This window comes from Scyliorhinus torazame, chromosome 31 (genome assembly GCF_047496885.1).
Source record: "Scyliorhinus torazame isolate Kashiwa2021f chromosome 31, sScyTor2.1, whole genome shotgun sequence".
NCBI lineage: Eukaryota > Metazoa > Chordata > Chondrichthyes > Carcharhiniformes > Scyliorhinidae > Scyliorhinus > Scyliorhinus torazame.
Window position 1 is genome coordinate 29021143 of NC_092737.1, and position 16107 is coordinate 29037249.

A 16107-nucleotide genomic window follows, 5' to 3' on the forward strand; every position below is an offset into this window, starting at 1 on the left:
TCACCGGAGGGTGCAATTAATCCGGGTCCCTGACCATGTGATGGAGCAGTGCTAACCACTGTGCCACCGTGATGCCCTCAGCTTCTACTCATATGGTAAGCTATAGATTCGCGATGTGCATCTTGTGAGCACATGTGTGTGCCACCGGGCCTGTAGTTTGGCGCTTTCAGTCTCCCTCCCGTACGAAAAGATCCACGTGGTATCTTAACGAAATGTGACAATTGATTTGCTCGCCTGAATAATACTTTGAAGAATGAGAGTTTTTATACTGTCGAACTGATTGTCTAACTATTACAATTGAGCATTGTGAATGGAGATTTACAGAGAGGAATATTTCTGCAGTTGCTAATTGGAGTAACAATACAATGTCGTGTTCATTTCAGATGTATTGGAGCGACCCACCATCTCTCAGGATCCTGATATTCCGGTACACGTGGCCGGAGGTTCTATCAGGTTCACCTGCACAACTCCGAATGATTACGTGGAGGGTCGATTCAAATTGATGAAAGACTCAAATGCCACTGAAGTAAAGGTGCTCAGTCCCAGCGAGATTGCTGTAACTTTTACTCTCAGCAATCTAAGCGCCAATAGCGGAGGAAATTACAGATGCCTCTATGAAAGGGATGTGTCCGGGGTGTGGATTTCTTTCACAGCTAGCGAGGCTGTGCAAATCCGTGTGATATGTAAGTGGCCGTGTAGTTTGTACTAGCTGAGACTTTGGGAAGGTGTGATGAAGTTCGTGCATCTTGAAGATGAGCGAAATCAATGCAGGGCACAAGGAATGGATGGATTTCGGTGCACATAATGCCTCATTGCTTCAGGGCAGTGACCAAGCCAGCAGAGTGATGTCCATCCTCGGTTAACCTTGGACGGAATGGCTTGACTCAGTCATTGTCGAGCACAGTTAATGGTGAAGCCTGTTGTAGTGTGTTTGGAGACAGATGTTGGCCAGGGCCAGGTAAAAACCCTAGATTTCCTTCCCTGAATTTGAGGCCATGCCGTGGGATTGGTGATTGGCACCACCCTGGTTAACACACTGGAAACCCAGGTTCGAATTTCACCATGGCTGCTGCAATTTGAATCTGAATTGAATATACCTCGATGATTAAAGGTCTAACGATGACAGCGAGACGATCACCGATTGACGTGCACAATTTATCTGCTTCACCAATATCCTGAAAGGAAGGAAATTGGCCATGCTTACCTGGTCTGTCCTACATCTGTCTCTGGACTCATACAGCATTATGTTAGGAATCAGAACCTGCCCCACATCATGGGACGGTAGCATTGTGGATAGCACAATTGCTTCACAGCTCCAAGGTCCCAGGTTCGATTCCCGGCTTGGGTCACTGTCTGTGCGGAGTCTGCACATCCTCCCCGTGTGTGCGTGGGTTTCCTCCCACAGTCCAAAGATGTGCAGGTTAGGTGGATTGGCCGTGATAAATTGCCCTTAGTGTCCAAAATTGCCCTTAGTGTTGGGTGGGGTTACTGGGTTATGGGGATAGGGTGGAGGTGTTGACCTTGGGGTAGGGTGCTATTTCCAAGAGCCGGTGCAGACTCGATGGGCCGAATGGCCTCCTTCTGCACTGTAAATTCTATGAAATGGAGAATTAGGGATGGGAAACGAATTTTTGTCCAGCCGGCGATTCCCATGCCACATGGAAGGCGTTAAAAACAGATTGGTATGCAATTAATGACATTCGATTTCTGTTACATGTCACCATCAATTAGAGCAAGTGTTAGGACAAAGAACAAAAAAAGGCACTTCGGCCATCCAAGCCTGTGCCGACCATGCTGCCCGTCTCAGCTAAAACTTTCCACACTTCCTGGGTCCGAATCCCTCTATTCCCATTCTATTCATGTATTTGTCAAGATGCCCCTCAAATGTCACTATCGTCCGTCTCCGGCAACGAGTTCCAGGCAGCCACTACCCTCTGTATAAAAAAACGTGCCTCGAACATCTCCTATAAACCTTGCCCCTCGCCCCTTAAACCTATGCCCCCTAGTAATTGACCCCTATACCCTGCGCAAAGGCCTCTGACTATCCACTCTGTCTATGCCCCTCATAATTGTGTATACCTCTATCTGGTCGCCCCTCAACCTCCATCGTTCCAGTGAGAATAAACCGAGTTTATTTAATCGCTCCTCATAGCTAATGCCCTCCATACCAGGCAACATCCGGGTAAATCTCTTCTGCACCCTCTCTAAAGCCTCCACATCCTTCTGGTAGTGTGGCGACCAGAATTGAACACGATACTCCAAGTGTGGGCTAACAAAGGTTCACAGCTGCAACATGACCATAAGACCATAAGACATAGGAGCGGAAGTAAGGCCATTCGGCCCATCGAGTCCACTCCACCATTTAATCATGGCTGATTTCAACTCCATTTACCCGCTCTCTCTCCATAGCCCTTAATTCCTCGAGAAATCAAGAATTTATCAACTTCTGTCATAAAGACACTCAACGTCCCGGCCTCCACCGCCCTCTGTGGCAATGGATTCCACAGACTCACCACTCTTTGGCTGAAGCAATTTCTCCTCATCTCTGTTCTAAAGTGACTCCCTTTTATTCTAAGGCTGTGCCCCGGGGTCGTATTTCCCCTGCTAATGGAAACAACATTCCTAAGTCCACCCTATCTAAGCCATTCATTATCTTGTAAGTTTCTATTAGATCTCCCCTAAACCTCCTAAATTCCAATGAATATAATCCCAGGATCCTCAGACGTTCATCGTATGTTAGGCCTACCATTCCTGGGATCATCCGTGTGAATCTCCGCTGGACCTGCTCCAGTGCCAGTATGTCCTTCCTGAGTTGTGGGGCCCAAAATTGCTCACAGTATTCTAAATGGGGCCTAACTAATGCTTTATAAAGCTTCAGAAGTACATCGCTGCTTTTATATTCCAAACCTCTTGAGATGAATTAAGAAGCATTTGCTTTCTTAATTACGGACTCAGCCTGCAAGTTTACCTTTAGAGAATCCTGGACGAGGACTCCCAAGTCACTTTGCACATCAGCATTATGAATTTTGACACCGTTTAGAAAATAGTCCATGCCTCCATTCTTTTTTCCAAAATGCAAGACCTCGCACTTGCCCACGTTGAATTTAATCAGCCATTTCTTGGACCACTCTCCTAAACTGTCTAAATCTTTCTGCAGCCTCCCCACCTCCTCCATACTACCTGCCCCTCCAACTATCTTGGTATCATCGGCAAACTTAGCCAGAATGCCCCCAGTCCCATCACCTAGATCGTTAATATATAAAGAGAACAGCTGTGGCCCCAAAACTGAACCCTGCGGGACACTACAAGTCACCGGTTGCCATTCCGAAAAATAACCTTTTATCCCAACTCTCTGCCTTCCGCCTGACAGCAAATCGTCAAACAATGTTAGTACCTTGCCTAGAATACCATGGGCCCGTATTTTACTCAGCAGTCTCCCGTGAGGCACCTTATCAAAGGCCTTTTGGAAGTCAAGATAGATAACATCCATTGGCTCTCCTTGGGCTAACCTATTTGTTATCTCAGCAAAGAACTCTAACAGGTTTGTCAGACACGACCTCCCCTTACTAAATCCATGCTTAATTGTCCTAATCCGACCCTGCACTTCCAAGAATTTAGAAATCTCATCCTTAACAATGGATTCTAGAATCTTGCCAACAACCGAGGTTACGCTAATTTCCGAAAACTTTCCATCTTTTTCCTTGTTCCCTTTTTGAACAGGGCGGTTGCAACAGCGATTTTCCAATCCTCTGGGGCTTTCCCTGACTCCAGTGACTTTTGAAAGATCATAACTAACGCCTCCACTATTTCTTCAGCTACCTCCTTTAGAACTCTAGGATGTAGCCCATCTGGGCACGGGCATTTATCAATTTTTTGACCTCTTAGTTTCTCTAGAACTTTCTCCTTTGTGATGGCTACCATATTCAACTCTGCCCCCTGACTCTCCGGAATTGTTGGGATATTACTCATGTCTTCTACTGTTAAGACTGACTCAAAGTACTTATTTAGTTCCTCAGCTATTTCCTTGTCTCCCATCACAAAATTACCAGTGTCATTTTGGAGCGGCCCAATGTCAACTTTTGGCTCCCGTTTGTTTTTAATGTATTTAAATAAACTTTTACTATCATTCCTAATGTTACTGGCTAGCCTACCTTCATATTTGATCCTCTCTTCCCTTATTTCTCTCTTTGTTAGCCTTTGTTTGTTTTTGTAGCCTTGCCAATCTTCTGACTTCCCACTACTCTTTGCCACATTATAGGCTTTCTGTTTTGCTTTGATGCATTCCATAACTTCCTTTGTCAGCCATGTCTGCCTAATCCCCCCTCTGATAACCTTTATTTTCTTTGGGATGAACCTCTGTGCTGTGTCCTCAATTACTCCCAGAAACTCCTGCCATTGCTGTTCTACTTGGATTTGGAGGTAGGAGAGCACTTTGGGGACAGTGACCACAATTCGGTGACGTTTACGTTAATGATGGAAAGGGATAAGTATACACCGCAGGGCAAGAGTTATAGCTGGGGGAAGGGCAATTATGATGCCATTAGACGTGACTTGGGGGGGGGGGGGGATAAGGTGGAGAAGTAGGCTGCAAGTGTTGGGCACACTGGATAAGTGGGGCTTGTTCAAGGATCAGCTACTGCGTGTTCTTGATAAGTATGTACCGGTCAGACAGGGAGGAAGGCGTCGAGCGAGGGAACCGTGGTTTACCAAGGAAGTGGAATCTCTTGTTAAGAGGAAGCAGGAGGCCTATGTGAAGATGAAGTGTGAAGTTTCGGTTGGGGCGATGGATAGTTACAAGGTAGCGAGGAAGGATCTAAAGAGAGAGCTAAGACGAGCAAGGAGGGGACATGAGAAGTATTTGGCAGGAAGGATCAAGGAAAACCCAAAAGCTTTCTATAGGTATGTCAGGAATAAGCGAATGACTAGGGAAAGAGTAGGACCAGTCAAGGACAGGGATGGGAAATTGTGTGTGGAGTCTGAAGAGATGGGCGAGATACTAAATGAATATTTTTCGTCAGTATTCACTCAGGAAAAAGATAATGTTGTGGAGGAGAATGCTGAGCCCCAGGCTAATAGAATAGATGGCATTGAGTTACGTAGGGAAGAGGTGTTGGCAATTCTGGACAGGCTGAAAATAGATAAGTCCCCGGGACCTGATGGGATTCATCCTAGGATTCTATGGGAGGCCAGGGAAGAGATTGCTGGACCTTTGGCTTTGATTTTTATGTCATAATTGGCTACAGGAATAGTGCCAGAGGACTGGAGGACAGCAAATGTGGTCACTTTGTTCAAGAAGGGGAGCAGAGACAACCCCGGCAACTATAGACCGGTGAGCCTCACGTCTGTATTGGGTAAAGTCTTGGAGGGGATTATAAGAGACAAGATTTATAATCATCTAGATAGGAATAATATGATCAGGGATAGTCAGCATGGCTTTGTGAAGGGTAGGTCAGGCCTCACAAACCTTATTGAGTTCTTTGAGAAGGTGACTGAACAGGTAGACGAGGGTCGAGTAGTTGATGTGGTGTATATGGATTTCAGCAAAGCATTTGATAAGGTTCTCCACGGTAGGCTATTGCAGAAAATACGGAGGCTGGGGATTGAGGGTGATTTAGAGATGTGGATCAGAAATTGGCTAGCTGAAAGAAGACAGAGGGTGGTGGTTGATGGGAAATGTTCAGAATGGAGTACAGTCACAAGTAGAGTACCACAAGGATCTGTTCTGGGGCCGTTGCTGTTTGTCATTTTTATCAATGACCTAGAGGAAGGCGCAGAAAGGTGGGTGAGTAAATTTGCAGACGATACTAAAGTCGGTGGTGTTGTCGATAGGGTGGAAGGATGTAGCAGGTTACAGAGGGATATAGATACGCTGCAGAGCTGGGCTGAGAGGTGGCAAATGGAGTTTAATGTAGAGAAGTGTGAGGTGATTCACTTTGGAAGGAATAACAGGAATGCGGAATATTTGGCTAATGGTAAAGTTCTTGAAAGTGTGGATGAGCAGAGGGATCTAGGTGTCCATGTACATAGATCCCTGAAAGTTGCCACCCAGGTTGATAGGGTTTTGAAGAAGGCCTATGGAGTGTTGGCCTTTATTGGTAGAGGGATTGAGTTCCGGAGTCGGGAGGTCATGTTGCAGCTGTACAGAACTCTGGTACGGCCGCATTTGGAGTATTGCGTACAGTTCTGGTCACCGCATTTTCGGAAGGACGTGGAGGCTTTGGAGCGGGTGCAGAGGAGATTTACCAGGATGTTGCCTGGTATGGAGGGGAAATCTTATGATGAAAGGCTGATGGGCTTGAGGTTGTTTTCGTTGGAGAGAAAAGGTTAAGAGGAGACTTAATGGAGGCATACAAAATGATCAGGGGTTTGGATAGGGTGGACAGTGAGTGCCTTCTCCCGCGGATGGATATGGCTGGCACGAGGGGACATAATTTTAAACTGAGGGGTAATAGATATAGGGCAGAGGTCAGAGGTAGGTTCTTTACGCAAAGAGTAGTGAGGCCGTGGAATGCCCTACCTGCTACAGTAGTGAACTCGCCAACATTGAGGGCATTTAAAAGTTTATTGGATAAACATATGGATGATAATGGCATGGTGTAGGTTAGATGGCTTTTGTTTCGGTGCAACATCGTGGGCCGAAGGGCCTGTACTGCGCTGTATTGTTCTATGTTCTATGTTCTATGTATTGTCTTTCCCACTAGGCTCTGCCCCCAGTCGATTTTCGTCAGTTCCTCCCTCATGCCCCTGTATTTACCTTTATTCAACTGTAACACCTTTACATCTGATTCTACCTTCTTTCTTTCAAATTGGAGATTGAATTCTACCATATTATGATCATTGCCCCCTAAGTGCTCCCTTACTTTAAGATCTTTAATCTAGTCTGGCTCATTACATTACACTAAGTCCAGAATGGCCTGTTCCCTCGTGGGTTCCATCACAAGCTGTTCCAAAAAGCCCTCGTCTAAACATTCCATGAATTCCCTTTCCTTGGGTCCACTGGCAGCATTATTTACCCATTGCGCCTGCATATTGAAGTCCCCCATGTCCACTGTGATCTTGCCTTTCTGACATGCACTTTCTATTTCGTGGTGCATTTTGAGCCCCCTGTGCTGACCACTGTTAAGAGGCCTGTACATAACTCCACTTATGTTTTTTTTGCCTTTGTGGTTCCTCAACTCTACCCACACAGACACCACATCATCTAACCCTATGTCGTTTAGTGCTATTGATTTAATGTAATTCTTAATTAACGAGAGAACACCCGCCCCCTCTGCCCTCCTCTCTGTCTTTTCGATAGGTTGTGAATCCCTGGATGTTTAAATGCCAGTCCTGAACCACCTGCAACCATGTCTCTGTGATGCCTACCACATCATACCTGCCAGTCACAATCTGGGCCATAAGCTCATCTACCTTGTTCCGTACACTGCGCGCATTTAAATATAGCACCTTTAATTCTCTACTGACCGTCCTTTTTTTTTCTTAGTAAGACCAGAAGACATAGGAGCGGACGTAAGGCCATTCAGCCAATCCAGTCCACTCGACGATTCAATCATGGCTGATTTCAACTCCATTTACCCGCTCTCTCTCCATAGCCCTTAATTCCTCGAGAAATCAAGACTTTATCAACTTCTGTCTTAAAGACACTCAACGTCCCGGCCTCCACCGCCCTCTTTGGCAATGAATTCCCCAGACCCACCTCTCGCTGGCTGAAGAAATTTCTCCTCATCTCTGTTCTAAAGTGACTCCCTTTTATTCTCAGGCTGTGCCCCCGGGACCTACTCTCCCCTGCTAATGGAAACACCTTCCCTACATCCACCCTTTCTAAGCCATTCATTATCTTAAGTGTGGTGGACCTTGGTTTACTGAGCCTTTCCATATACTGTGTCATATTTTGTGGGATGGGGACTATCCCAACTTCTGCTGAGTTTTGTCTTTTCTTGCTTTTCTGTATTCCTAAGCAGCTACGCTTCCCACTGATTACTTCACCTCTTGGTTCCCTGACTTCCCCCCCCTCCCCCATCTTTAGTTTAAAGTCCTATTGACCACCCTATTTACTCTTTTTGCCAGAACACTGGTGCCAGCTCGGTTCAGGTGGAGACCATCCTAACGGTATAGATCCCCCCCCCCCCCGTGCCCCAAACTGATGCCAGTGTCCCATGAAAAGGAACCCCTCTTTCCCACACAACTTTTTCAGCCACGTGTTAACTTCCCTTATTCTTGCCTCCCTATGCCAATTTGCACGTGGCTCGGGCAGTAATCACGAGATTATGACCCTTGAGGACCGGTTTTTAAATTTGAATCCTAGCTCTTAATAATCTCTTAACAGGTCCTCTTTCCTAAACTTGCTATGTTCTTGGTACCGACATGGACCACAACAACTGGATCCTCCCCCTCCCTCTCCAGTATCCTTTCAAGCCGGTCAGAGATGCCCCGCACCATAGCACCGGGCAGGCAACATACCATGCGGGACTCTTTATCCTGCTCACAAAGGATACTATCTATCCCCCTGATAATAGAATCTCCTGCAACGACAACTTGCCTATTTACTCCCTCCCATTGAATGGCCTGCTGAACCATGGTGCCTTGGTCAGCTGACTCATCCTTCCTGCAGCCCTGTTCGCCATCCACACAGAGAGCAAGTGCCTCATACCTGTTGGACAGAGTCAAGGACTGAGGATCCTGAGTTCCTGACTGCTGGTTCCCTTTATCTGTCTGACTTGCAGTCACACCCTGCTTCCCTGGCCAGTGGCAGGATTTAAACTACTTACTCTGACAGGTGTGACTGCCTCCTGAAACATCCATTGGCTCTCCTTGGGCTAACCTATTTGTTATCTCTGCAAAGAACTCTTAACAGGTTTGTCAGGCACGACCTCCCCTTACTAAATCCATGCTTAATTGTCCTAATCCGACCCTGCACTTCCAAGAATTTAGAAATCTCATCCTTAACAATGGATTCTAGAATCTTGCCAACAACCGAGGTTAGGCTAATTGGCCAATAATTTTCCATCTTTTTCCTTGTTCCCTTCTTGAACAGGGCGGTTACACAGCGATTTTCCAATCCTCTGGGGCTTTCCCTGACTCCAGCGACTTTTGAAAGATCATAACTAACGCCTCCACTATTTCTTCAGCTACCTCCTTTGGAACTCTAGGATGTAGCCCATCAGGGCCCGGAGATTTATCAATTTTTTGAGCTCTCAGTTTCTCTAGCACTTTCTCCTTTGTGATGGCTACCATATTCAACTCTTCCCCCTGACTCTCCGGAATTGTTGGGATATTACTCATGTCTTCTACTGTGAAGACTGACTCAAAGTACTTATTTAGTTCCTCAGCTATTTCCTTGTCTCCCATCACAAAATTACCAGTGTCATTTTGGAGCGGCCAAATCTCAACTTTTGCCTCCCGTTTGTTTTTATTTCTCTATTTGGTATCCTCTGTTTGTTTTTGTAGCCTTCCCAATCTTCTGGCTTCCCACTACTCTTTGCCTCATTGTAAGCTTTCTGTTTTGCTTTCATGCATTCCCTAACTTCCTTTGTCATCCATTGCTGCCTAATGCCCCCTCTGATAACCTTTCTTTTCTTTGGGATGAACCTCTGTGCTGTGTCCTCAATTACTCCCAGAAACTCCTGCCATTGCTGTTCTACTGTCTTTCCCACTAGGCTCTTCTCCCAGACGATTTTCGTCAGTTCCTCCCTCATGCCCCTGTAGTTACCTTTATTTAACTGTAACACCTTTACGTCTGATTCTACCTTCTTTCTTTCAAATTGGAGGTTGAATTCTACCATATTATGATCACTGCCTCCTAAGTGCTCCCTTCATTTAAGATCTTTAATTAAGTCTGGCTCATTACATCACATTAAGTCCAGAATGGCCTGTTCCCTCGTGGGGTCCATCACAAGCTGTCCCAAAAAGCCCTCCTGTAAACATTCAATGAATTCTCTTTCCTTGGGACCACTGGCAGCATTATTTACCCAGTCCACCAGCAAATTGAAGTCCCCCATGATCACTGTGATCTTGCCTTTCTGACATGCACTTTCTATTTCGTGCTGCATTTTGTGCCCCCGGTCCTGACCACTGTTAGGAGGCCTGTACATAACTCCCCTTATGTTTTTTTTGCCTTTGTGGTTCCTCAACTCTACCCACACAGACTCCACATCATGTGACCCTATGTCGTTTAGTGCTATTGATTTAATTTAATTCCTAATTAACAAGGCAACCCCGCCCCCTCTGCCCACCTCTCTGTCTTAGGTTGTGAATCCCTGGATGTTTAAATGCCAGTCCTGAACCCCCTGCAACCATGTCTCTGTGATGCCTACCACATCATACCTGCCAGTCACAATCTGGGCCACAAGCTCATCTACCTTGTTCCGTACACTGCGCGCATTTAAATATAGCACCTTTAATTCTCTATTGACCGTCCCTTTTCGTTTTCTTTGTAAGACCATAAGACCATAAGACATAGGAGTGGAAGTAAGGCCATTCGGCCCATCGAGTCCACTCCACCATTCAATCATGGCTGATTTCAACTCCATTTATCCGCTCTCTCTCCATAGTCCTTAATTCCTCGAGAAATGAAGAATTTATCAACTTCTGTCTTAAAGAAACTCAACGTCCCGGCCTCCGCCGCCCTCTGTGGAAATGAATTCCACAGACCCACCACTCTCTGGCTGAAGAAATTTCTCCTCATCTCTGTTCTAAAGTGACTCCCTCGTATTCGAAGGCTGTGCCCCCGGGTCCTACTCTCCCCTGCTAATGGAAACAACTTCCCGACATCCACCCTTTCTAAGCCATTCATTATCTTAAGTGTGGTGGACCTTGGTTTACTGAGCCTTTCCATACACTGTGTCATATTTTGTTGGATGGGGACTATCGTAACCTCTCCTGAGTTTTGTCTTTTCGTGCTTTTCTGTATTCCTAAGCAGCTACGCTTCCCACTGATTACTTCACCTCTTGGTTCTCTGACTTTCCCTTCCCCCACCCCCCAATCTTTAGTTTAAAGTCCTATTGACCACCCTATTTGCTCTTTTCGCCAGAACACTGCTCCCAGCTCGGTTCAGGTGGAGACCATCCCAACGGTATAGGTCCCTCCTGTCCCAAAACTGATGCCAGTGTCACATGAAAATGAACCCCTCTTTGTCACACAACTCTTTCAGCCATGTGTTAACGTCCCTTATTCTTGCCTCCCTATGCCAATTTGCACGTGGCTCGGGCAGTAATCCGGAGATTAGGACCCTTGAGGACCGGTTTTTCAATTTGAATCCTAGCTCTTTATAATCTCTAAACAGGTCCTCTTTCTTAGACTTGCCTATGTTGTTGGTACCGACATGGACCACAACAACTGGATCCTCCCCCTCCCTCTCCAGTATCCTTTGAAGCCGGTCAGAGATGCCCCGCACCCAAGCACCGGGCATGCCACATACCATGCGGGACGCTTTATCCTGCTCACAAAGGATACTATCTATCCCCCTGATAATAGAATCCCCTACAACTACAACTTGCCTATTTACTCCCTCCCATTGAATGGATGCTGAACCATGGTGCCTTGGTCAGCTGACTCATCCTTCCCGCAGCCCTGTTCGCCATTCACACAGAGAGCAAGTGCCTCATACCTGTTGGACAGAGTCAAGGGCTGAGGCTCCTGAGTTCCTGACTGCTGGTTCCCTTTACCTGCCTGACTTGCAGTCACACCCTGCTGTCCCTGGCCACTGGCAGGATTTAAACTACTTACTCTGACAGGTGTGACTGCCTCTTGAAACACAGTGTCCAGGTAAGTCTCCCCCTCCCGAATGTGCCTCAGTGTTTGAAGCTCAGACTCCAGCTCATCATCTCTGTGTCGGAGCTCTTCGAGCAGCCAACACTTACTGCAGCTGTGGTCGCTGCAGCTCGCAATGGGATCTGCCAGCTCCCACATCAAGCAGCTCAAGCACATCACCTGACCAGCCATCACTAATTAATTAATTAGTTTAATTTATGTTTATGAGTTTAGTTGTGTTTTTTTAAATTATGGGCAGATTTGCTATCAACCAATCAGATCACAGCTTCCCTCTGACGTCACATTTGGGGAAAAACTGGAAAACAGCAAGTTACCGTTATGTTTTAATACTCGCAGAGACTGTTCCTCTTCCGAACGGCTCCCGAAATTAGGCCCGAAGAAAGAGAGAGAACAAAACAGTAGGGAAGAAGCACCTTCTCCCACTCTTCACCGAGTTACCTCACTGAACCAAATTACCACATTCTCACTCGGTCTGTGTCTCTCTCACTCAGGCTGTGTCTCCTTGACCTGCGCAACGCTTACTAATGTGCGCTTTCTGTCTGCCTTTTATACAGGCTTTAGGATGACTCACACTAAAACGTCAAAGAGAAGAAAACAATGTATACCTTTGTGCCCCTTGACAGGCCTCAGGTGACTGCCAGATAACTGCCTCTCAACAATTAAGGTGGGGGCAGCTTCAGCCAATAAGACACTGATCTACGCTGCAATTTTAACTGAAAAACAGCAGAATTAGATGAACCACTTACCTTTCCTGGTTACCTCACTGCACCAAACTACCAAATTCTCACTGTATCTGTCTCACTCACTCAGGCTGTGTCTCCTTGACCTGCGCAATGACTTACCAATTCTCATACACAACGCCCCAGCGAATGAAGGCAAGCATGCCGTATGCCTTTTTGACTACCTTCTCCACCCGTGTTGCCCCTTCCAGTGACCTGTGGATCTGTGCAGCTCGATCTCTCTGACTTCCAATACACTTGAGGTTCTGCCATTCACTGTATATTCCCTACCTGAATTAGACCTTCCAAAATGCATTACCTCACATTTGTCCGTATTAAACTCCATCTGCCATTTCTCCGCCCAAGCCTCCAAATTATGTAAATCCTGCTGCATCCTCTGACAGTCCTCACCACTATCCGCAATTCCACCGACCGTTGTGTCGTCTGCAAACCTACTCGTCGGACCAGTTGCATTTTCTTCCAAATCATTTATATATACTACGAACAGCAAAGCTCTCAGTCCTGATCCCTGCGGAACACCACGAATCACAGCCCTCCAAATGGAGAAGCACCCTTCTATTACAACTCTCCGCCTTCTATGACCTAGCCAGTTCTGCATCAACCTTGCCAGCTCACCCCTGATCCCATGTGACTTCAGCTTTTGTACCAGTCTACCATCAGGGACCTTGTCATTCGCAGAATAAAGAATATTTCTGCCCCAAAGCAACAAAACATGTGTAATGAGAATAGAGACAGGTGTCTGGCAAAACCAAGCAGAATGGAAATGTAGGAATGAGTTCGAGTTCTGAAGCTTCTGAAGGGGACGTCACTCGGGCGCTCTCGTAGCTCACACTGTTGTCTCATAGCGCCAGGCACGCGGGTACAATTCCAACATTGGGTGACTGTTTCCAGTTTGCACTTGCAGGTTTCCTCCCACAGTCCAAAGATCTGCATCTTAGGTGGATTGTACAAACTAAAATTGCCCATTACTGCCCAAAGATGTGCAGATTATGTGCATGGGTCATATTATAATTGCGGATCAGTGTCCAAAGATGTCCAGGCAATGCCGAAAATCCATGGAAACCTGCCCCTTAGTGTCTATAGGTTAGGTTGACTTATGTGGATTGGACGTAGGAGTGGGCCAATTCTTTCGGAGGTACGGTGCAATCGCCCAGCGCTTGATGGCCTCCTTCTGCAGAGTAAGGAAGCTATACGTTATGAGCAATGCGAAACAAATATCATGTGTTGGGGAAGGGAAGTATTATGCATGGAGAATGCACTCTGTTTGGTGCATAATACAATCAGAGAGTAATTTAGGTTTACAGCAGGCAAACATGCCCTTCGGCCCAACTTGTCCATGCCGCTCATGTTTTACCACTAAGCCAATCCGAATTGCCCGCATTAGACCAATATCGCTCGATATCCATCTTACCCATGTAACTGTCTAAATGCTGTTTATAAGATAAAATTGTGCCCGCATCTACTACTGCCTCTGGCAGCTCATACCAGATGCTCACCACCCTCTGTGTGAAACAATTGCTCCTGTGGACCCATTTGTATCTCTTCAATCTCACCTTAAACCAATGCCCTCTAGTTTAAGATGCCCCTCCCTTCAGGTAAATATGCTGTCTTTCTGCCTTATCTGTGCCCCTCATTATTTTATAGACCTCTGTAAGATCACCCCTAAGCCTCCTACGCTCCAAGGAAAAAAGCTCCAGTCTATCCAGCCTCTACTTATAACTCACACCATCAATTCTCTTTTAATCCGAGTAAATATTTCCAGCACTATTTCTAGTTTTATAATATCCTTTCTATAAGAGGGGGACCAGAACTGTACACAGTATTCCAAGTGTGGCAATGTCTTTGCAATTTCAGCAACATTTCTCAACCCCCGTATTCTGACGAATGAAACCAAGCATGCCGAATGTCTTCTTCACCACCCTGTCCACCTGTGACCCCACATGAAGGAACTATGAATCTGAACTCCTCGATCTCTTTGTTCTATAACTCTCCCCAACTCCGTACCCTTAACTGAGTAGGTTCTTCTCCTCTTCGATCGACCAGAATGCATCACCTCACATTGATCAAAATTAAACTTCATCTGCCGTTCATCAGCACACTGGATTGGATTGGATTTGTTTATTATCACGTGCACCGAGGTACACTGAAAAGTATTTTTCTGCGAGCAGCTCAACAGATCATTAAATGCATGGGAAGAAAAGGGAATAAAAGAAAATACTTAATAGGGCAACACAACATATACAATATCACAACATAAGCACTGGCATCGGATGAACCATACAGGGTGTAGTGTTAAAGAGGTCAGTCCATAAGAGGGTCATTTAAGAGCCTGTTGACAGTGGGAAAGAAGCTGTTTTCGAGTCTGTTCACTGGCCAAATGATCAAGATCCAGTTGCAATCCAAGATATCCTTCTTCACTGTCAACTATTGTTGACATCGGCAAACTAACCAACCATGCTTCCTAAACTCTCATCAAAATCATTAATATAAATCACAAATAACAGTGGACACAACACTGATCCCTGAGACACACCACTGACCACAGGCCTCCAGTTTGAAAAACCAACCTCTACAACCACTCTTTGTCGCCTGTTGTCAAGCCAATTTTGTATCCAATTGGCTACATCACCCTGGAACCCGTGAGATTTGCATTTATGCACACTCCGTGCGGTACCTTGTCAAAGCCCTTGCAAAAGTCAATGTAGACAACCTCGACTGCACTGCATTCTTGATTACCCCATCAAAAGAACTTAATCAAGTTCGGCAGGCATGATTTTCCAATCACAAAGCCATTCTGACTGTCCATCATCAGTATTTGTTTCTCTAAATGCCTGTAGATCCTGTCTCGCAGAATACCTTCAAACAACATATCCACCACAGACGTTAGGCTCACCGGTCTGTAGTGCCCAGGTTTTTCCTTGCGGCCCTTCTTCAACAAAGGCTCACCATTTTCTCCCCTTCAATCATCAGGAACATCACCTGTGGCTGTCGAAGATTCAAATATCTCTGCCAGGGGACCGGCAATTTTCTCCCTCGCCTCCCACAACTTCCTGGGTTTAATTTCATTAACTCCCTGGGATTCAAGGCACCTTAATACTTCCAGCATCCCCTTCTCTGTAATATACACACTCCTCAACACATCACTATTTATTTCCCTAAGTTCTGTAACATCCATGCATTTCTCAACAGTCAGTTCCGATGAGAAATATCAATTTAGGAACTCACCCATCTGTGGAACCGCACATAGATGACCTTGTAGATCCAAAAGACGCCCTGCTCTCTCCCTCCTTACTCGTTTGCCATGTATGTAGCTGTAGAAGCTCATTGGATTCTCCATTGTCGTTTCTGCCAAAGCAATCTTATTTCCCTTTTCCGCCCTCCTGATTTCTCTCTTAACTCTACTCCCACATTGTCTGTACTCTTCAAGGGATCCAGCTGCCTGTGCATGTCATGTGCCTCGTTCTTCATTTTGACCAGGACCTCAATATCCCGAGTCAGCCGAGGTTCCCTACGTCTTAACTTGCCCTTCAGGCTAAGACGAATGTGCTTCCCCTCAGCCCTGGTTAACAGTTGTGAAACCGTCCCACATACCAGCCT

The 16107-nt window shown here is 46.1% G+C and overlaps 1 protein-coding gene across 1 annotated transcript in view; it reads left to right on the forward strand.

The window, feature by feature from the left end:
* Positions 1 to 16107, forward strand: part of LOC140404600 (scavenger receptor cysteine-rich domain-containing protein DMBT1-like) — a 243460-nt gene that overhangs the window by 156361 nt on the left and 70992 nt on the right. The window contains exon 12 of the mRNA XM_072493200.1: positions 384 to 683. Within this exon, the coding sequence (XP_072349301.1) occupies positions 384 to 683 (300 nt within the window). The remainder of the gene's footprint in view (positions 1 to 383; positions 684 to 16107) is intronic.